The sequence below is a fragment of the Panthera tigris genome, chromosome A2 (assembly GCF_018350195.1).
Source record: "Panthera tigris isolate Pti1 chromosome A2, P.tigris_Pti1_mat1.1, whole genome shotgun sequence".
NCBI lineage: Eukaryota > Metazoa > Chordata > Mammalia > Carnivora > Felidae > Panthera > Panthera tigris.
Window position 1 is genome coordinate 142,932,940 of NC_056661.1, and position 23,145 is coordinate 142,956,084.

The 23,145-nt window shown below is 42.0% G+C and overlaps 1 protein-coding gene and 1 non-coding gene across 2 annotated transcripts in view; one reads left to right on the forward strand and one right to left on the reverse strand.

Moving 5' to 3' along the window:
• The window catches only part of SND1 (staphylococcal nuclease and tudor domain containing 1), a 422,592-nt gene that overhangs the window by 19,201 nt on the left and 380,246 nt on the right, over positions 1-23,145 (forward strand). The window contains exons 2-4 of the mRNA XM_007089922.2: positions 9,231-9,380; positions 15,604-15,724; positions 20,720-20,798. Coding sequence (XP_007089984.2) covers positions 9,231-9,380; positions 15,604-15,724; positions 20,720-20,798 — 350 coding nt within the window. The remainder of the gene's footprint in view (positions 1-9,230; positions 9,381-15,603; positions 15,725-20,719; positions 20,799-23,145) is intronic.
• On the reverse strand, positions 21-133 carry LOC122236817. Its single transcript, XR_006215064.1, has one exon. It is a non-coding gene; the product is annotated as a small nucleolar RNA SNORA1 (small nucleolar RNA).

Here is a 23,145-nt window from a genome sequence, read left to right on the forward strand (position 1 = left end):
TGCTTCATGAGCCTAGCAGAAAGTGTTACAGGTCTCATTGTCACCACTTCAATAAACTTGCTGTCATGGAAGCATCTCCTGTGTCTCAGTGTAGCCACTATTTAATCCTTTTTGACTGAATTCAGTTGTGGGAGAATTTCCATGATTTTGATACCTTCTTTTATACTCCTGGAGGAAATGTCCACCTTTTTCTATTGTACATACTCTTACAGTCTTTACTTGTGACTACAGTCTGAGCTGTTTTCTTCTTCTTTTTTTTTTTTTAAATGTTTTTAAAAGTTTATTTATTTTGAGAGAGAGGGAGAGCATGCACAGGAGGAGCAGAGAGAGAATCCCAAGCAGGCTCTTCACTGTCAGCGCAGAGCCCAACGTGGGCTCCCAACCCATGAACCGTGAGATCATGACCTGAGCCAAAATCAAGAGTCTGATGCTTAACTGACTGAGCCACCCAGGCTCCCCTCTTTTTTGTTTGTTTATTTTGAGAGTGAGTGGGCACAAGTGGGGGAAGAGCAGAGAGAGAGAGAGGGAGAGAGATAATCAGAAGCAGGCGCTCTGCGTGTTGTCAGCTGTCAGCGTGGAGCCCAGTATGGGGCTCCATCTCACGAGCCACAAGATCATGACCTGAGCCGAAATCAAGAGTCTGCCACTTAACTGAATGAGCCATTCAGGTGCCCCTTGAGCCATTTCTTATAACGATATTGGCGTTATGTATTGGGTCTTTTGACCAGCCTCTGTGCTCAAGTGCTTTTATTCTCGTTTAGGTTTCGTAACAACTCTCGTGGGTATTCTTACATGTTTTGTGAACATTTGTAAATGAGGAAACTGAGGCTGATAGAGCCAATTAACCACTGACACTGCTTTGATTCTGAAACTAAATTCTTATTGTCATATACCTCTGTTCTTCTCCGATTTCAAAAAGGAGCAGTTTGTATAACTTGAAGTGGTAGTCCTGAATTTATTTTTGCTGTGCACTTGCTATTTAGACTTCCATAACACTAGTTTTTATCTCCTTTCCTTGTCATGTCATAATATATAAGAGGTTGGCAAAGTGACTCTGTAAAGGGCCAGGTAGTAAATATTTTAGGCTTTGCAGGCCATACGGTCTCTGTTGAAGCTACTCAACTCTGCTGTTCCAGTGTGAAAGCAGCCATAGACAATTATGTAAATAAATGATCTTGGCCATGTTCCAATAAAACTTTATTTATGGACACTGAAATTTGAATTTCATACTCTTTTCATATGTTACATAATACCCTTTTGATTTTTTTTTCCCCCAGCCATTTAAAAATGTAAAAACCATTTTTAGCTCTTGGGTTGTACAAAAGCAGGCAGTGGGATGGATTTGGCCAGTGGGCTGTAGTTTGCCAATCCTGTTTTTATCATTCTGGAGTTTTCTTCCTTTGTGCTTCTTTTTTGGGTGTTCTTTTGTAATATTAGACTCTTAAGTCTCTGCTTGCGTTGCATATGGTGGTATTTAACAAGTGTTGGTTTGATTTGGAGCAGTAAGCTCATGGAAGCTTTACTTGCTTAGTCTTCGACACCTGCTCTGCTGACACATAAAAATGGAGATTTTACTTGGGCAAACGATCTAACCAGTAGGTAACTTCAGATACTGTTTTAATACACGTCAGCCCCCCCCCCCCCCCCCCCCCCCCCCCCCCCCCCCCCGCCCAAAAGCTTGTTTCTACATGCAGCATGGTGGAACATCAGGATTGGGGGACTTTATGTCTAGTCCTTGCTCGGCCGTCAATACTTTATTGTAAGCAAAAGTCATTTTACTTGTTTTGCTGCAGATTTTCACCTCTAAAATACAAGGGCCTGGATGAGATCTTCTCTTAGTGGCCCTCTCTCTGTAGATGACCCTTCTGGTCCCTCTGAGATGTAAAGTCCCCAGATTTCAAACTGAGGACCTTGTGGTATAGCTGGCCCCCGGAGCAGCTGCTCACTTACACTCATCTCTGCTGGATGAGCTGGTGCGCCTGCAGCAACTGAAATGGCCTGCCATGAGTCCAGGGGCTTCCAGTTCATTGTGTTTGATTGCTGGCCCTCTAATTTAGGTTTGCCTCTTGCTGTTGCCAGAAAAAGAAAGAAGAAGCTGGCTGTGTTGGCGAGTATTCTGGGAAAGACCTCCCAGACCACACAGCTTATGTTCTTTTGGGATTGCTTGCTCTTTGTCTCAATGACTTTTTAATTTTCAAGAGATGATTCTTCTTGTGGAGGCAATGGTGCTGGCTGCCAAGAAGTTTTTTCCTGATATACTTTTTCCGAAATTTTCCACAATTTAGTTTCTCTTCAGTTACTCTTACTTTAATCCTGTTTTTTTTTTTTTTTAATAGTTTTTTGCTTCATGAAAATGTATTTAATAAAAGCTTTCCTACCCCATCCACAACAGCTTCTTCTTGATCCCCTGATGGTATTTTCAGGTAAAGAAGATTTCTTGTCCAGGGAAGGGTCCCTGGCCTGCTTCTCTGTCACTCTGACATATAGCCCCTGCACGTGCAACCTGGGTTGTGGCAGTTGCATGCTTCCAGATGGCACTGTGGATCTTTCAGCCCAGTGACTTTCCTCGTTCTTCTTTCTGTGCCACAGAGGGAAAGGAGTGCATTCTTATTGCTGTGTGGTTTCTCAGAAAAAGCTTCTATTGTTTTCAGCCATTTTCATCATTTTTGAGCTTTGTAGATTTTGCTGAAGTCCTGCTTCCTTCCTGTCACTTCTACCTTGTTATTTCTAGAGGACTGGAAAGTTTACAGTGGCCCTCCATTTGGTGAGTCACCATGGCTGGCTTTTGCTACTGAGTCAACTGCCTTTTTTAAAACATTTTTTTGTTAGGGTTGTTCAGCTGAGCACCTAACCTTCCTGCTAGATATGGCAATCCTCTGTAGCAAAGTATATGTTTTATATCCTCAAGTTTTTGTACTTCCATGTTGGATGTTAAAAAAGTTTTTTCTTTAGAAATAAATTCACATACCATAAAATTCACCCTTTTAAAGCATACAATTCAGTGGCTTTTCCTGTATTTATACAACGTTCACCATTGTCTAATTCTAGAACATTTTCATCAGTACTGAAAAGAGAAAGAAACCCTAAACCCATCTGCTCCCCTCCCTCCAGTCTTTGGGAACCACCAATCTACTTTCTGCCTATGGGTTTGCCTATTCTGGACATTTCTTAGAAATGAAATCATTAAGGGTGTAGCTGTTTCCGTCGGGCTTCTTTCACTTATTGTAATATTTTCAAGGTTCATTCATGTTGCAGTATCAATCAGTACTTCACTTCTTATTTCTGAGTAATATTCCATTTTATGGATAGGCCACATTTTATTTATCCGTTCATCACGTGATGAACATTTGGGTTATTTTCCACTCTTCTTGGCTATTATGAATAACATTGTAATGAACATTTGTGTACAAGTTTTTGTGTGGACATACTTTATTTTCTTGGGTATATACCTAGGAGTGGAATTGCTGGGTCCTGTGCTAATGCTTTGTTAAACTTTTAAGGCACTGCCAGGCTGTTTTCCAAAATGACTGCATCACCAACAATGTATGAGGGATCTAATTTGTCCACATCCTTGCCAACACTTACTATGGTCTCACTTATTGCTTATAGCTTTCCTAGTGGCTGTGAAGTGATATGTCATTGTGGCTTAGATTTGCATTTCCATGTACTTACTGGCCATTTGTAAATCTTCTTTAGGTAAACGTATTCCTATCTTTTCCCCACTTTTTTTAAAGTTTGAGAGAGTGTGAGCAGGGGAGGGGCAGAAAGAGGGAGAGAGAGAACTCCAAGCAGGCTCTGCATGGAGCCTGATGTGGGGCTCTCATGAACTGTGAGATCATGACATGAGCTGAAATCTAGAGTCCTACACTTAACCGACTGAGCCACCCAGGCACCCCTTTCCCATTTTTAATTGCGTTGTTATTTATTTATTTTTTTTATTTATTAAAAACAATTTTTTTTTAATGTTTATTTATTTTTGAGACAGAGAGAGAGAGAGAGCATGAACAGGGGAGGGTCAGAGAAAGAGGGAGACACAGAATCTGAAACAGGCTCCAGGCTCTGAGCTGTCAGCACAGAACCCGACGCGAGGCTCGAACCCACGGACTGCGAGATCATGACCTGAGCCGAAGTTGGATGCTTAGCTGACTGAGCCACCCAGGCAGGCGCCCCAATTGCGTCGTTTTTTAAATTGAGTTACAGTATTTCCTTACTCTAGGTACTAGACCCCTATCAGATATGTTTTGTAAATATTGTCTTTTCACTGTCTATAGTGTCCCTGAGTCACTGTTTGTGTTTTTTTTTTAAAGAGCATGCCAGCGGTGGAGAGGGGTATTGGGAGGGGGGGAGAGAGAGAGAGAGAAAGAGAGAGTGAGTGAGTGAGTCAGGAGAGAGAGAGAGAGAGAAAGAATATCTCAAGCAGGTTCATCATGCTCTGCACAGAGCTCATTGCGGGGCTTGATTCCATGACCCTGGGATCTTGACCCTGGGCGCTTAATGGACTGAGCCACCGAGGCACCCCTGAGTCACTGTGTTTTAATTTTGACGGCCATTTTATCTTGTTTTTGGTTACTTGTGCTTTGTAAGATGGTGTCTTATCTTAGAAATCATTACCAAATCCAAGGTCATGAAGATTTATACCTGCATTTTCTTCTAAGAGTTTTATAGTTTAACTCTTAAAGTTGGATACTTTCTGAGCTAAGTTTTGTATGTGGTATGAAGTAGAGGTCCAACTTCATTATTTTGTATGTGGATATTCAGTTTTCTAGCCCATTTTTGTTGAAAAGATTCTTTTCCCACTGAATTATCTTGGCACCCTTTTTGAAAGTCATTTGGCTGTAAACATCAGGGTTTATTTCAGGCCTTTTGGGAACATGTTAGTGTTCATCAGGTGGCTGCCCTTATTCTTTATATTAGGTCTTCATATTGGGAGGTGTTGCTAAGATATTTCTCTTGAATCTTAACAGGCAGATACATATGTTAAGCTAGTTCTTCTTGCAGAGCTTAATGAGATGTTCTCAGCTAATAAGATTCCATTCTCAGGCCAAGATGATTTTTATTCTTGGTACTATGGAAAAAATACTGGCTTTACTGATATACTTAAATGGATTTCTGTACCATCACCTTCTTAACAAGTATACATGCTAAGTGTAGCATGACTAGGGTTTTCTATAAGTTTTCTGTCTTCCTCATGTCTGTGGTCTGGGGGTTTAAGACTTATGTGCGCCAAATTGTCAGGGTCTAGTGAAGATTTAATGTGTTCTGTTGCTGGGCAACATGTTAGTGGCTGCCCATAAAGTGTTTGACTTTAGGTAACTCTCCCAATAAACCTGTATGTGGGTGTGAACAGTTTGAGTTCCCATTTTCCTTCTCAGCTGGCTTGTCTCAGCCTTTGTCACCGTCCAACTTATGCCCTGAAGCCGGGTCCTCTGAATCACACCACGTCCCTTTGCAGCCTTTATTGGCAGAGCCGAGAAATGTCTAATCCATTATCTCAATCAAACTGATTCATTGTGACAGCTGTTTTCACAAACCTCCTGCTGTATCAGGTAGGGCTAAGATCATTTTTCTAGAATATGTCATTTTATTAATATAATTGGATAAAGCAGTTACCATATGACTTGCTTTCTATGCCCTATAAATTAGCAATTAAGGATAATTACTGCATCCATGAAAGTTTGCAACGTGAATCAGTACAGCTTTGGCAGAACAATTATCCGTGACAGTTTCCTCTCAATCTTAACCTTATTCTTCTGAAATTAAAATTCTGATAAACTAACAATGTATTTTATTTACTTGTTATGTTTATTGTTTGTCTCCCCCTACTAGGATGTCCGCTCTCTAAGAGAAGATTTTTTGGTCTGTTATATTTCACTGAGTATGCCACTAGCCTGGAACGATACCTGGCACATAGTAGGCACTCATATTTGCATTGAATTAATCAATGAATAAATGAATCAGTCAATGAATAAAATTTAAAAAATTAATCCGCTTAGATGTCAGGTCTTTCACAGAGGAAAAAATGACTTGTTTTGGTGCTATAGGAGATACAGTTTAAATTTGATGTATAAACCTTGGTCTTTTTAAATTTTTTTCCAATGGAGCTACTTCTCCTTGGCTTTATTTGGTGAAGAACGTTGGATAAGAGAAGGCCATTAATATATTTTTATTGAGGAAGAAGTTGAGTAAAGACTATTGGCAAATGAGGCAGGTGAAAGGAGTTTAACAATTCTTAGAAGGAGAAATGGAGATAGCAAGAAGGAGGTGTAGTGTGTGTTGAACTATTTCAGTTCTATAAATAGTAGGAAGGAAACTAGTTCCTCTCTTATAGATAGGTCTCTTCTTTCTTAATGGTCTGCAGATGGTCTTTTCCTACTTTTCTACCAAGGCCATGCCTAAATGAGGGGGAGCAAGTTTCACTGGAGAGATGTACACGTGTCAGCCTTTTCCTCCTGGGGGGATAGGAATGGCAGTGTCTCCCACGATGAATATCTATTCTTGTTGCTTAGGAGGTTGAATTGGTGCCTGCTGCTTGAATTTGTATACTCAGTAGTATAAAAGGTGTCAAGCAACCTGTAAAGTAGAAGTCTTCTCTCTCTAATATTAATCCAAGCATTGACTGTTGTCTGAATGGCATATTTGGTGCAATAATGCAGAGATGTTCTGACAGCAGTCTTCAGAATAGCATTCAGGGAGAGGGGAAGAGGTACAAAGGAAGTTTTGCAGAATTCCTATGCACAAGTTGTTTGCCAGGGTAATAGTTATAGACCTATTGTCTCCCAGGGACCTAGGTTATTCAGTAGAGGCATTAGAGATAGCTCCTTTCTGATATTTAGGGGACAAAGGAGGGTTCTTCTCATCATTCTGTTCTTGAGCTTTTCAGTGTGGTGTGTGTTTTGTTTTGTTGGTTTATTTTTTTTATTTTTTTATTTTGTTTGCTTTTTGGTCAGACTTGAGAAATCAGGACTTTTTTTTTTTTTTCCTGGCGTGGGTCATTGCTCACTCATCAGGGTTTAACCTTGATCAACCAACGTGGGTTTTCTTATACGTGGGCCTTAGCTTTTCCAGCTGGGCTTACTGAGAAGCACTAGGTCTCCTGGGAGTACTTTATTACTTTTTGTGAAAAGTTGACTAAAACTGAGGTGCAGGCATTGGGGACAGATGCTCTGGTTTGTATGCTGGATGTAGTTTGGCTCTCCTCAGCCCCATTTGGAATTTGTGCGTCAGTGATTTCAAGTACAGGTACTCTGCAGTGTGCTATTCTCCTGATTATGACGAATTGACTATAAATGAATCAGATGCAGACTCTTTTCCTTTACTTCCTTTGGTGCTTCTCATTTCAGGAACCCCAGACATCCTGGGCTTTAGGATACCTGTTCTTTCCTGGCTTCACTTTGAGAGCTTGTCTTTTTTAGGGTGTCAGTTCCCAGGGATGATGCCCAGGGCATGGGTTCTCAGGAGAGGCAGTTAGAAAGGCTGTCTGGTTGGAAGCTATAGAGTTTAATTGCTGGTGACTGGTGACACTTGATCAGAAAGGATATAAATGAAGAGCAGGACTTGCCATATATAAAGAAGACCATCATTTATTATATGTGTCCTGGTATAGCCAAGGAAGAGCCATTTAGACCAAGGTATGTGCTTCAGGTATTGGTGATACTGAGGCATTCATCAGAACGCTATTTTTTTTTAATTGGAATGTGTATATTTGTTGGACAGAGTTTCTGTAAGAAGGTAGTAGATTGGATAAATATGTTCTATTCATACAATGAAATATATAGCCATGAAAGTGAATAAACAGGTGTTTTACATCAACATGTATGAGTTTCACCAAAACAACATCAACAAAAACCCAAAACAGAAACAAAAAACAAAGGGCAAAAGAAGCAAGTGACATATGGGCACACGCAGTAGACTCACTTTATAGAGAGTTCGGAAATAGGAAAAATGAAGCTACATTGTGTAGAGATGTATACCTAGATGGTAAAACTGTACAGGAAAGTAAGGGAGGGGTGGTCATAATGGCGGCGGGGAAGGGGCTACAAGTAGAGTGGGGCACAGAAGGGAGCTTAGGTTCTAGCATGTTCTAGTTCTTCACTTGGGTGGTGGTTATTCAGTTTGCTCATTTTTTTAAGTGTACATAGGTGCTTAAATGTGCTTCTGTATTTATATTAATGTTTCATAATTTAAAGAATTAATTAAAGTGGAGAGGTGAGGGAGAAATGTCAGCTAAGCAAATGTACATAGGGGTGGCTTCCTTTCCAAGCATCGTTCCTTCACGGAGAACTCTGCGGTGCTGTGTACCGAAGGGCTCTATGTTGGCAGATCTCGCCAGCCTATCACTAATTTTTCAGCACCTATTCCTTGTTCTGAAGCGTGAGATTGGGAGTCTTTTAGATCTAGTGAAGCCAGTGCTCCAGTCCATCTGTTCATTAAATTGTGCCTTGCTGAGCAAAGACAACTTGAATAGCTTGGGTGACGTTTGTCATTTTTTTCTATACGCCTTTTCTTCTGTTCTCCCACTTGAGATCCTCCCTTCTCCCCTGCAGATATTTTAAGTTAAATCCTAGTGAGCTTCAGAGCTCTTTTGCAAGTGGGTTCTATGCCTGATGCCTTTGATTAGAGAGATAAAAGGAGCTACTGTGCTTGGGAGCTATAAGGTGCCTCTCAGAGCTAGAAGGTTTTAATCCTAGAGAGCGTGGATTTTCTGGATCACTTTGTGTGTCTCTCTTGGCCTAGACTGAGTGCTGTCCGCAAGGGACGTGTAGCATTGGGTGTACTTGGCCTCTTGTGGGTGGAGTGTAGGGGCTTCTTCCTTCAGCTTCCCCTTTTCTTAGGCCTTCCGTTGCTTGCTTCCCTCCTAAACGGGATGTGTGGGTGGAGACATTAACTTCTTAATAATTGAAAAGAGCATGGGTGGTGGTGCTTGCTGGCATGAAATTTCAGAGGTCCTTCATCTCCATGTCTCACATGCCCTTTATCCTGAACAGTCTATTTCTTTTATGACTTTTCTGTTGTTTGTTTAATTCCTACTACTATTTCTGGGTCTGTCATTTCAGTATGTAGCCCAACATTTCCTGTGGGTGTTTCTCATAATGAAATTAAGAACAATCCCATTCGTTTATTTGAATGCCTCCAGGGTGCCAAGTATGTTGGGGATACGGTGAGGGAACACCTTACATTATGGTGAGATTACCTCTGGACCACTAATTTTCTCTTTTTCTCCCCCTCCGTAGGTCCTCTCAGGGTGTGCTATCATTGTCCGCGGACAGCCCCGTGGAGGGCCTCCTCCTGAGAGGCAGATCAACCTTAGCAACATTCGAGCTGGAAATCTTGCCCGCCGGGCAGCTGCCACACAGCCTGATGCAAAAGATACACCGGATGAGGTGGGTGCTTCCAGAGGCTTCCCTGAGGCTGTGGACCCGGGTTCTAGCCTAATGTCTTTGACTGATGCACATTTGTACTCTTTGTTTTCCTGTGTATTTTGAGTATTTTTGTGTCACAGGAACGATGACTCTGGACGCACCTGTGTGGCTGGCAGAGTTCACACACTCAACACCGCTAGCAGTGAATCCCTGGCCCAGCCTGTCTCTCCTGCCTTTTCTGCCTTTTCCGCCTTTTCCGCCTTTTCCCATAGGCTTCCCACCTCTGCACGCTTGTCGGCATTGTCACTCCTTCTCTTGGGACATAGGTTGGACTATTTCCTAGGTAGTCTCTCAGCCATTGGAGGCTGCCGTTGGTTATGGCAGCGTTCTTTTATTAATTTGTGTTTGAATTCTTCATTCACGTTCAAAATTCAGAAGGATATGGAGTGAAAAATCCAGTTCTCTCCAGGGACTACTGATGTCATTAGTGTCTTGTGTCTCCTTCCAGAGATACATTATCGCCTGTCCAAGCAGACATTCTCACTTCCATAAATGGGAGTGTATTGAATGCCTGTGCTTTATTACAGATTCCTAATCTTGGATCGATCTGTGAACCCCTTGAAATTGTTTGCAAAGTTTTGTGTAAACATGCATTGTTGAGGGAGTTTTTTGATTTATTTTTTATTTTTTAACATTCATTGTTGAGTGAGAGAGACAGGGCGTGAGTGGGGGAGGAGTAGAGAGAGGGGGAGACAAAGAATCCGAAGCAGGCTCCAGGCTCTGAGCTGTCAGCATAGAGCCCGAGGTGGGGCTCAAACCCATGAACCGTGAGATCATGACCTGAGCTGAAGTTGGACGCTTAACCCACTGAGCCACCCAGGTGCCCCAAGGGAGGGAGTTTTTAATTGGTTTCTCAAGGTAGCTTAGGGCTCAGTAATCAAGAACCATTGTGTTATGGCGATTTGAGAGACTTACGAGCTTGTCCTGCCTTCCCCTCCTTTGCCCTATCACTCTACCTCTGTCTGTGGTCTACCTTGAACTCCTTGAGTTCTTCCATCTCCTAGTAGCTGCTGTGAGTCCAAATTTGGTATGGTCTAGTCTTCTTGGCTCCTATACTTTGAAACCTCAGTTCTTGTCTCTTCTTAAGTAGTGCTTTGGCTATCATTAGAAGTGAAATTTCTGGGTTCTAATTACTTGTCCTTTCCCCAACTTGATGATGTTGGGCAAGTTTGGTAGCTCAGCTTTCCTCTGCTGTTTCCTGACGTGGAAGTAAAGAAAAAAAGGCGGTTCATGGTGGATCTTCTGTTTAAGGAAAACATGTGTTTTAAAGAATCTATAATAAAAGGGGCATTTTGTTTGAATTACAATAGTGAAGCAATATTATAGAAAATAGTGATAGAGACAACTTGCCCATAGTTCTGCTGTCAACAGTAATCCAGTTAGATTCTTGGGATAATGACAAAGTAGATCAAAGAAATTCTTTTTCATTGGTCCTCCGTCAGTGACCACAACTGTTGGGAATAGTGATAGTGTAGACATTGTTTGGGAGACTTAAACAAGATCATGTGAAGCACTTAGCACATGTCTATAATGTACTTGATGAATGTTACTTGTACTCTCTACTGCTATTTGTTAATTTGTTATAAATACTCCTAGTACTGTTAGACTTAATCCCTGAAGATTAATTCTCTCATAGCACTTTTCAAATTTTGCATGCTATAAGTGCTTTTCTTGACCAGCATTTTCAATAGTTCTTTACCTTTCAGTTGTGTGTTGTGTAACAGCTTGAGTGCTCCTGTGAGGAGAAGAGTTGACCCTGGCTGGCTAGGGCTGATCAAGTTCATTGCCCCAGAAGAAAGAAGCAATGTAGTCTCTAAGAAAGAAGGGTTGGGTTTTAATTTCCTGTTTCGTGGATGGGAATCTAGGGCAGAGAAACACAAGGCCAGTTGGAACTTGTTCTAAAATATTTTAACTGTATCCTATGTAACAGTACAATAAAATCTTACAGGAACTCTTCTAGCTGAGAGAATACTCCGTGATCTGATCCCAGCCCTTATTATAGCTTCATGTATTTATACAGTGTGGTGCTTTTTTTTTTTTTTTTTCTTCCCCCTCTTTCAGAGCAACCCTGTCTCACTAAGTTTCTCCTGGTAACTCTTAAAAGGTCCCTGAGACATGAAGTATTTGATGGCTACAGATTTCACCCTTTCTTAGCCACAGTCACTTCTTCTCTGTCCTGATAATCTAGTCTCTCTTTTCCCTGCTGTGATCTGGTTTTCTCCCCTTACTGTGCTTTTGAAGCTGCTCCGGCTCAAGGGACCAGTGATGCCCACTGATAACCCAAATCAGAAACCTGATTTCCCTTGCTGTCCCCTTGCCTTGTGACATCCAGGCCTTTATCAAGACCTAGAGAGTCTGCCTCCTTTAAGATCTCTCTTCTCCATCCTTGAAACTTCATTACTACTCCTATTGTTCTTTGTTTCACTCTGATAGTGTGCTCGGTATGCTGAAATAATGGTGCTTCTGCCTTCAGTCTCCTCCCCTCTAACCCTTTCTCTATATGCTCCCAGATCTTTTTGAAACAAAGTTTCATTTATTCCCTTGCTAGATATTATTCTCACATTCATTCCTTGCTTATATGTCTTTCTCTGCAACACTGTAAGTTCGTCTAGGGGAAGGACCTTATCTCTCATCTCTCTTCTTGTGCCCAGTCAGTGCCCAACACAAAACTGATACACAGTGAATCAACATGTGAACAATGAGGGTAAAAAACCTGAGCGTTTCCTTTGGGGGATCAGTGGATTGTGGAATGTGGCAGTACCCTTTCTTTCTGGCTTTTTGCTGTTTTGGAGCAGGTTGTCCATTTTTTTCACATTCAGGTAGAGTCCAGGATGGTATTGCTCATTTGCTTCCCTTTGTATCACTGTCCCAAATATCATTTAGTTGCTTATTCTCTGCCTTCCCACATCATACTTCCCTCATCGTATCTTCTTTCAGAGAGGCTCAGCTCTCCCAAGCCGTGTGGCAGTAAAAGCGGCTCCACTGTATGTTCCCAGGCCTCTCTGCCCTGTTGCAGGCTAATCTCCAGTGTTGCCTAGCTACTCTAGGCAGCCTAGATACTGCATTGATGGGCATTGTGGGAATTACATACTTATTTCCCACAGATTTATTGAGTTCTGTTATGTGTGAAGCTCTGTGTTGGTTTCAGGAGAAATACAGAAATGAGTGTTAACAGTCCTGCTTTCAGTGGGCCTTTTGAGAATTAGGGTGGTAGGGTCGTGGGGCCTTGAGGGATTAGTTACATACACATGTGGCACAGTGGGTGGGGTGATAAGAAGGTGGGACAAGACGTATTGAGCACTGGGCCATGGCCAAAAGTAGCTAGTTTTAAGGATTTACACTCTCACAGTAATTCAGCAGTCCATCTGGTTCGAAGAAAAGATGGGAATTAAAAAACTCATTTCATCGTGGTAGACCTCAGACCTTGCTTGAGGCAGGGAGCAGAGTGCAAGCTGCTAGATTGCCAGCCGTTGGGCATTCTAAAGGAAACAGGGAATTTTGAGTCTCAACTACTTACTAGCCATTTGCTTCTTAGATTGAGCTCTGAGACATCGTGAAAGGACCACAGCTGTTCTTCCTATTAGGCCATTCTGGAGCTTCCTTGATAAATGCTTTGGGCAACTTTCCCATTCTTGTTCCTAGAGTTGTTCTGGGAGGCTGTGTTGGGATAGCCCTCTCTAGCAGACAGCCGTCTGCAGGCTGTCCTCCGTATGGACACTTGCACAAAGATTTGTCCTGGAATGCTCTGTTGCCCTTGTGAGGAGTGGTTTGATCAGTAGCTCTCATGGGTCCCTCAGTTGCCTCTCTTCATAGCTAGTCTTGTGCAGTTAGTGAATTTGCCCAACCCTAGATGGAACACAACTTGAGAAGGCTGGTTTAAGAAAGCAAGATTACAGAAATTAAATTCGTTTTCCTATAGGATTAAGTATATGTCCTTTCCAAGACCTAGAGTATGGCTTTCTCTTATTGCCTAGTGACTGACCAACTGTAAAACATGAGGTCCTAAGAAAAGGGTGCTCCTTCAGCAAGTCTTAAAATCTGTTAGTAATTTTGTTTAGTTGGTAGAAATTGGAGGTTTCCTCATAGGTGCTACATAGTTCCTTGTGAACTGACCCGTGATAAATGAGTTTTTAATCAAGTTCCTTTAAGATTACTTGTTTTGTCAGAGCTTATCCAAGTTTTAGGCAAAACATGTATTACTGAATTTTAGATATTTATTAGCGTGCTACTCAAAACTGAATCCTGAACATCAGACCTGTAGCTGAGGATGTTTTTTTAAGTGGATCACTAAGGTAATAAAAATGGAGGACGCTGTGCTAGTTTATTCAGTACTGTTTTTGTGATGTGGCTGATAATTGGGCTCATTTTTCAATTATTAGACTCTTTTTGGTGACAGGTGGCTGTTTTCATTTTAAGGGGGTAGAGATGGGACATGAAAATGCGGTGAACTTACTATGACCATTGAGTAATTGGCTCTTTTGCTCTTGGGTGCTTTGAGGAGAGAGCGTTAGATGAGTGAGGATAAGCTTGTTTTTCTGTCTCTGAGAGCACTTACACAGGATCAGTTCTTCCTAGAAGCGTTCAGAACTGATGTTATACAACAGTACTAGTTTTGTGAACACCAGTCCGGCGGGTTGGTGAACTGCCATCTTTTGATTGACTTCTGGTTTCTGGGAAGTCATATGGGCGTTTTCTTTTAGAAAAGCTTGTTGGATAACTCCATGGAATAATCTTAATGGCCTGAAAAGGTTAGCAGAGGCTTCCTTCCCAGGCCAGTGATGTACTGTTTGCCTTTACTATGTGTAGCCCCAGCCCTGTGGCTCCAGGTGATTGTAACAGGCAGCGTACGCATGTTGTATATACTTTTCCTTTTTGTACTTTGCATTTTTCCTGCACGTGAGCTCCTGCAGATCATATATTCCTTGAACTCATATGCCCTCCTTCCTCATTTCTGTTCTGAGGGAACTTGGGGGCACTGAGCTAGGTCTAGACTGTAAATTCAAGTGCAGGTGGCTGCTGACACAGGACTGCTTCAGAGGAGACATCTCCCTTTGTACCATCCTAGAAGTGATGGGGTGGGGATCTGGAGGTCACATGGAGACTCCTTGGCATTATGTGGATATGTGGCTCACCTCCTGTGTCAGAGCCTTAGATGGGTGACAGGAAAGAACCACAGTTGTCAAGATGACCCCTTACCAGGACGTGTTACTGGTGTCTTCCCTAAGGTTGTGGGACCTGGGTCCCATGGGCACAGCCTCAGACTACAGCAGGAAAAGGAGACATTTTGGGGAGAATAGATCTTGCCCTTCTCAACTCTGTTGTTCTTAAAAAAGGTAGGGGGATTGGGTATAAGCAAGGCTCTTTCTTTTTTTTTTTTTTTTTTTTTTTTTAAGTTTTTTTAATGTTTATTTTAGAGAGATAGAGACAGAGCATGAACGGGGGAGGGTCAGAAAGAGAGGGAGACACAGAATCTGAAGCAGGCTCCAGGCTCTGAGCCGTCAGCACAGAGCCCAACATGGGGCCCGAAACCACGTACTGTGGGATCATGATCTGAGCCGAAGTCGGATGCTTAACCGACCGAACCACCCAGGTGCGCCAGCAAAGCTGTTTCTTGAGCAGGATACTCACTCTGGGAAATAGGAGCACTAGAACCTTGCACTTACTCTGACAGTGCCTTGAGCTGCTTTCAGGCTAGTTTAATAATTTGTGAAAGCACTTCGCAAACTGGAAAGAGACAAACAAATGGAGGTAGTTGTTCTTTATGTTTTCCCTTTGACTAGGTGAGTTCCTGGAGCCTGGACTTCCCATTCAGGAGTGGGCTGATAAATATAAAGCATTTAGAGTAGTGGCTGGCTCATGGCAAGTGCTGTAAAATTATTGGCAATTATTATTCATGAAGTACACTATAGATGTGAATAGAAAGTGGTGGAGGAGAAAGTACTACTGTCAATATCTGGGAAGCTGTGAGGCCTGTTTTCAGGGCCTGTGCTAGTTAAGTCAACTGCTAGATTCTCCTTTTTTATGAGCCCCCTGAGTGTGCAATCTGTGTTGTGTGCATTTCATTTTTATATTCCCCTCAGGGCTTAGCATAGGGCCAGGGTATTGAAGGAATGAAGTTGCTTGAATGCTGATTATAGTCGGGAACTAGGCAGTTCTTACGTGACACGTTTGTTTTGTCTTTCAGCCCTGGGCATTTCCTGCCCGAGAGTTCCTTCGGAAGAAGCTGATTGGGAAGGAAGTCTGTTTCACAATAGAAAACAAGACTCCCCAGGGGCGAGAGTATGGCATGATCTACCTTGGAAAAGGTGAGTTAGCAAGGAGAAAAGGACTCCTTTCTATCTGTGTCTAAAGTTTCTCCAAAGATCTGATTTTATCTGGTGGAAGGCCAGTGTGAGTTCTGGTGGCGGGAGTTCTAGGACAGTTGGCTGTAGGTGTAATTGAAGTCCTTTGAGTACCAGAGGTCATGGTGCAAAGGTGCAGGGGATCGCTCCCGATTCCTGCTCCTTGTTTACTCCTGTGTCTGCTTTCCTGGCCTGGTTTAAATGTGTGTACTACACCATAGCATTCTTCCTTATATTAGCCATCAGCCTGTGGAACTCCGTGGCTCTGTGCTTCTAGGTCATAGTGCTAATTGAATTCCTATAGATTTCCTATTGCATCTTCTATTTCCTTTATCTGTCTTGTGGCTTTTCTTCTCCTGGGGCTTTTTAAGAAAGGAAGAGTTGTTTGGGGCTTGTGGGATTTTGCAAGCCACTTGGTTTGTAATGAAATGGAAAGAACACAGGCTTTGGAGTTTTGTAGATGTGGGTTAGAATTCTGGCTTCTTTTGGGGTGCCTGGGTGGCTCAGTCGGTTAAGCATCTGACTTCAGCTCAGGTCATGATATCGCAGTTTGAGGGTTCGAGCCCCACGTCGGGCTCTTTGCCGGCAGGCAGTTCAGAGCCTGGAGCCTGCTTTGGATTCTGTGTGTTCCTCTCTCTCTGCCCCTCCCCTGCTCACACTCTGTCTCTCTAAAAAATAAATAAACATTAAAAAAAAAAAAAAAGAATTCTGGCTTCAGTTACCGTGTACCCTTACTTAAATCTTAACCTTTGTAAGTTCTCGTTTCATCTGTAAGCTATTGAGAGAGTTGAAAGAGATAGTATATGTAAAACAGTTGTAAACCAGATAGTATATGCAAAACAGCAGAGTATGTACTCAGCGTATGTGCGTGGGCGCACATATACCTATTGTTTCACTGGGCCAGATGGCTCATTGGACATTAGGTGTTCTGATCTTTTTTGGATTAGGTAGAGGGAGAGGAGAGTATGATTGTGGAATGGAGTTTGGACAGAAATCGGACATAGAAAGGATTGATTGGTAGGATATTCTCCATAAAGCAGCCATTTTGGGAGTTACTTTGGGAGCAGATAGGGTTTTGTTTTGTTTTGTTTTTTTATAATCTTTGATTAAGTTCTGTGATTCTTTTTTTTTCTTTAATTTTTTTTTATTGTTTATTTATGTTTGAGAGAGAGAGTGACACAGACCGTGAGTGGGGGAGGGCCAGAGAGAGGGAGACACAGAATTGGAAGCAGGCTCCAGGCTCTGAGCTGTCAGCACAGAGCCCGACACAAGGCTCGAACCATGAACTGTGAGAGCATGATCTGAGCCAAAGTTGGACGCCCAACCAACTGAGCCACCGAGGCTCCCCAATTCTGTGATTCCTTGATGTAGTAACCTTCCTACTGAGCTGCTTTAGATAATCTTTTGACTTGGGTAGCAAGTAGTTGGAAATAAGTAAACAGGGTATGTGGCATGGCTAACAGCATCCTCTTAAGATTCTAAGCGTAGAGGTCTTAGAAAAGTGAGTTAGGGATGACCATGGAGTTGTCTTGTTTGATTTACCCAGCAGACAAACCCCCTTTTCACCCTCTCAGACAGATGGCTACCTGCTTCTCGATTGCATGGGAAACTGTAGAATTAGTCATCTTTTCAGAAAGATACAAATTTGCTTTTTACCCAAAATTCAAATAACATAGTAGGATATAAAACACTTAAGCGTTATTGTTGGATGGCTACCAGTTAGAAAGAACGGAAGACAGAAGTGCACGGTCTTCAAAATGCAATCACTCAAGGATTTTATCACCTAAAAAATTGCAATTCCACAACAGCTGGTCAGTCTTCTGTCGCCCTGCCAGAGACCTCACTGAAACTACCGAAAATGTCAGGCATAGGTAATTTCTGTAGGGACCACCTTTAAGAGTTCTTTTAAGTAAACTCAGCCTTCAGCTAAAATGGCCTAAGTATTTATGTTGAGGGAAATTGACATTTAAAGTCTTTGTTTTTAGAAAGTTTATTTTTAAAACTGACCCAAATTATAAACTGGGTTTTTAAAATAAAACCTGGTACATGGGAGGTGATCAATAAATATATACCGAAAGAATGTTTGGAATTACTTACATCTTTCAGTTTTAAAGGTTTAAATGACTTAAAGTTTAATATTTTCACTTAACTCTTTTATCTCAATGCCATTTGTAATGAAATGTAATGAAATCTCAATGCCATTTGTAATGAAAGGAACAGTGGCTTAGATAATTAGTATCCTTATGTGTATCCTATTTCATGGTTTCTCCCTTTAAATTTTTTTAATGTTTATTTATTTATTTTGATTTTCTTAAATGTTTTTATTTATTTTTGAGAAAGAGAGAGTGTGTGAGCAGAGGAGGGGCAGAGAGAGAGGGAGACCCAGAATCTGAAGCAGGATCCAGGGACTGAGCTGTCAACCCAGAGCTTGATGCGGGGCTGGAACCCATGAACCTTGAGATCATGACCTGAGCTAAAGTTGGATGCTTAACCAACTGAGCCACCCAGGCGCCCCTCCTTTTTAATTTTTTAAGTTTTACTTTTTATTTTTAATTTCAAGAGTGTGTTTGTGCTGTGCATGCTTGAAGGAGTGGCAGAGGAAGGGAGGGAGGGAGGGAGAGAATCTTAAGCAGGCTGCATGCTTGTGCACAGCCCAACATAGGACTCGATCCCACAACCCTGGGCTCATGACCTGAGCCAAAATCCAGAGTTGGACCCTCAACCAACTGAGCCAGCCAGGCACCCTACTCACTTCTTTTTACGTCGTGGAAGAATGGTAGAATTTGGGAATTTGTGGTTGATTTAGAACTTACTGGGGAAAAAAAAAAGATTAGTCCTCTGACATTTGGAGAAAATACAGTCCACTTGCTCAGAATATCGTCCCAATTGTGACTTGATCAGTTTTATAATTTGATAAGTAATAAGCAAAAGTCAGATCCTTGGCCTACAAATTCCCCATTTCAGTATTCTATCCACCATGTTTTGTTGCTTCCTTTGGGAGTTCAGCCCAGGGAAATGTATTTTTCTCTCTTTTGAAGGAGCAGTCAGAACTCACTTTTTAGAAGTGGGTCAGCCAACAGCCGTTTCATCGTGCTCTGTGCCAGGAAACTGAAAGCTGTTGGGTGTGCAGCTAATTGGCTGGCTTTATGACCACACATCTTGTTTGTACCTGGGCTTTCTCATGCTTTCCACCCCTCTGACCTCTTGGCACCTTACTGCTCAACTTTTTCTTTTTTTTTTTTTTTTAAAGTTTATTTATTTTGAGAGAGAGTGTGTGTGCGTGATTGGGGGGAAGGGTAGAGAGAGAGGGAGAGAGAATCTCAAGTAGGTTCGTGCCGTCAGCCTGGAGCCCAACGTGGTGCTTGATCTCATGAACCATGAGATCGTGGCCTGTGTGGAAACTGAGAGTTGGACACTTAACTGACTAAGCCACCCAGGCACCCCTCAACTTTTCCTTTAATTGTTAAACCCTTAAAAACCCTTCCTTTTGACTTTTCGCTCTTTGGGATTCTTGTTGCTTTGAAATAACCAGTGTAATACTTGCTAATGTCAGATAGTTCTGTGTGTCTGTGTCTGGCTTCAACAGTAACCTCAGTGGAAAGGTTCTTATGATCCGTGCTCAGCCTCAGAAGCTGAGAATTCTTTTTTTTTTTGAGGGGGGCGGGTGGAGGGGCAGAGGGAGAAGGAGAAAGAGAATCTTAAGCAGGGTCCAGGTGCATCACAGAGCCTAATGGCAGGGTTTGATCTCAATTGTGAGATCAGATGCTTGACTGCCTGAGTCACCTAAGCGCTCCAGAACCTGAGAATTCCTTGTAGAAATATCATTCATCTGAACTTTCCTTGGTAGGAAAAGAGGTTTAATTTGATTCTGTAGAAATTTGGGCAATGCTAATGGCAAGGCATTTAGGCTGGGTTTGGGGGCGGTGTGTATATTGTTAGTGCTTACAGAAGTTGATATATAGTGTATCGAATATAAATCTAAATAGAATTTTATTCTGTGCTGACATTACCTATCAGCTAGACTCCTGTGTTTGTTTATCTGGGACCTTTGTTCTCTGCCATATTAAAGATTTTTATGTGGCAGTTCCTTTATCACTTTGTCTGACAAGCAGAGATTTAAGGGAATACACAGTCTGAAACCTTTTTCAATAGCATGGAAATGCAATTAATGTTTCAGGTGCCCAGGTAGAACCTAATCAGATTGGGTTTTAAGTTTAACTTCATTTTTCTTGCCTGCTGCTGTATGACAGATTAGAAACCTAGACGTTACCTCTGCCCCCGTGTCTCCCAGAGCAGGAGAAAGTCTTTGACAAACGGTGTAGCTTGTCTTGGTGTCCTCTTGGAGCAGATAATAGGACATCCTGGGAGGAATTGGACTTTCTGTGTAAAACGTGATAGACATTCCTAAACGAAGCCATATGATTGTACAGGTGTGACGACTCATTTGATTTGTTTTTAATTCCTGCTGTTGTGCTGAGTGCTGTGCTAAGAGATTTACAGACATTGTGGTTTAATTCTCACAAAAAGCCACGTGGCAGGTACTCTTCCCTATTTATAGATGAATAAATTAAGATACCGAGAGACCTTGTCTAAGCTAGTAAGTGGCAGAATTTGTATTCTGCCCCAGACCTCTGCTGCTTAGGTCAGCGTTCTTTATACTCTCCTGGGCTGCCGTATATGCCTTGTTTTCCTTCAGTCCCCAAGATTGCCTTTTGCCTGGGAGATACACAGGAAAATTGGAAACAAAGTCCTAAGAAGATTTATAGACCTTTGGGTCTTTGAGAGTAGACATTTTAGGAGAAGAGGTTTTCTGAAAAACCCAACACTGTATTGCTGCCTTGTCCAATTCTCTGGCAACATCATTCTCCTTGAAGAGCTAAGGGTTAAAGTGGTTCCATTTGAGCTCTGCTGCTGCTGGAGGGAGATTTGAATCTTGTGTTTAATTCCCTTTTTCCTCAGACACCAATGGGGAAAACATTGCAGAGTCTCTGGTTGCGGAGGGTTTGGCCACCCGGAGAGAAGGCATGAGAGCTAATAAGTAAGTGTTCATTACTCTTCTGTCCCCTTCTATTCCATTGTGAGAGCTGGGGTTACTCAAGTGGGGTGGGTAGTCAGCTCTACAGTGGCTTGCTGCATTTTCTTTCCTATCCCCTGGCATACAGTGGGTAACTTCTGGTGCTCTCCTGCTTTTTGGTACATTCCTGCCCCAATGTGGATTATTCTGAGCCAGGAAGTAACTCAGTATTCATTAGTGGCATTTGACATGTATAACACCTTTAAAAGTAGGCTTTGAGACAAGAGACTTCCATTCTTTATATTCATAAGAGCCAATAGGCTATGTCTTATACCACTGACCTTCAGTTACAGAGTATTTATCCATCCATCCCAAAAGATTTATTGAGCACTTACTATGTGCCAGGCTGTGTTCTGGGCACTGAGAGTATAGCCATGAACAGAGATAGCTTCTGCTAACATTTTAATGGGGAGACAGACAATAACCCAATAAACAAATAAATATACAATATAGCATGCACAAGAAGTAAGTGCAATAAAAAATAAAGTGAAGTGAATAAATAGAATTCAGAGCAAAAGCTGCTGCGTAGAAGAAGCGAGGGTAACTGATAAGGGCTCAATGGTTCTGTTTTTAAAATCAGGGAAAATCTGTCTCTTTCCAAAGCCTTATAAGTCTGTTTTGGTCCGTAGATCTGTAGATGGTTAAGTAATAGGTAAAACTGTATTTGTTTAGCTAATGGCAGTGTGAACTTAATGGAAATGAGTGTTAGTTATGTAAGCTTTATAGTACATGTATCGTGTTCAAGTTCACCAGTATTGGCTTGCAGTAGGATGGATTGCAGCTGGCTTTAATTAACACTTTAGTCTCTGAAAAGTGATATGTTACATCAGTAATTTGGAGGTTAAAGATGCTGTTTAAATCGTTAAGTCCTTGATATATTATATGTGACTGTTGTTGGTGCATAAAAGGCCTTAGGTAAATATTTGCATGAACTGTACCAGTGATGGGAATGAGCAAAGGCAAGAATGTACTTTTTGCATTCTTCCTGCCTTCATAAACTTTGGGGCCAGCCCTTTCACCATACACTTCTGAGGGTCCTTTTTAACTGCAGAAAAACATTTGCTGGAGCCTGTACTTGGGGAGTGAGCATGTGGGAATTTAATGAATAAAAACATTTGTCATAGGTGGTGTTTGGAAGCATGCTGAAGTTATATCTTAAGGACTGTTGGCATGATTATTGTTGGCAGTAGTTTTTAGGAATCCAGTTTGCAACTAGAATGAAAAATTTTTCAGAAGCCCATACCTATATTGTACCATCTCAACAAAGAAATCTCCCCTGGAGTCCCAATCTTTTTTTCTCTGAAGCTGTCTTTACTTAAATTCTCCTTTTCTCGGTTTCTATGTTTGCTTCTTTCTATCTCTGAAGTACATTTTTTATTGAATTCTGTTTGCAATCTTGGGTCCCCAACGATGTGACTGTCCTTTTTGGGGGGAAGGGGTATACAACAGTACTGAAGACTTCTGGCTTGAGAAATTGTAGGTCAGGGATCCCTGTTCCGGTATCCCTACTGCTCATCGTGGGAGACTGAATTTATGCATACAGCCATTAATGTCACCATTAAGGTATTGAGATTGTGGAAAGGCCCTGCAGTTCACAGTTTCCTTTATCTCGTGTGTGTGTGTGTGTGTGTGTGTGCGTGTGTGTGTGTGTGTGTGTGAGAGAGAGAGAGAGAGAGAGAGAGAGAGAGAGAGAGCGCGCACGTGCACACGCGCAACCGAGCTAGCGAGAGCATGCACTTTATTTTTTGGTCTATCTTTTGGCTTTCTGGCTGTTCTCCTATATATTTGGTTTCTTGCTTCATGAAGAAGGAGTCTTCCATTTTCAAAATGGAGGTTATTCAAACTGTTTTTGCTGAGCTGGTCTTATTGAATGTGTAAGTAGTTTTGGGGTGACATCTATAATAACAGTATTTGCTCTGCATTCCCCAGCCCTGTTCTGTAGACAAGAGCAGTAAGGATGATGATTGTTAGTCCCTTTCTTTGTGCTGTGTCCTGCTGAGCTCTGCCTGGATTCCAGTTCCTGATTCTGGGATGGTTAAATGAAGCTGTACCCCCTGGAGTGGCTTCCCTGTGAGCCACCAACTTGTTCTCTTGTAATCACTGATGGTGGCAGTACCGAGATGTGTGTTCTTTGTATCTTCTCATTAAATGCTCTTACGAGCGAATCTGTTGTTTGAGGGAACAAGTCTGGAATCCGGAAATTGCACTCATGGTGATTTTCTGGTTATAGGCTTGGGTCTGCAGCCATAGATCTGAAACGAGTGCTTTGGTATCTTCAAGGGGAGCAGATGCTGAAGAAAGAGTTCAAAGA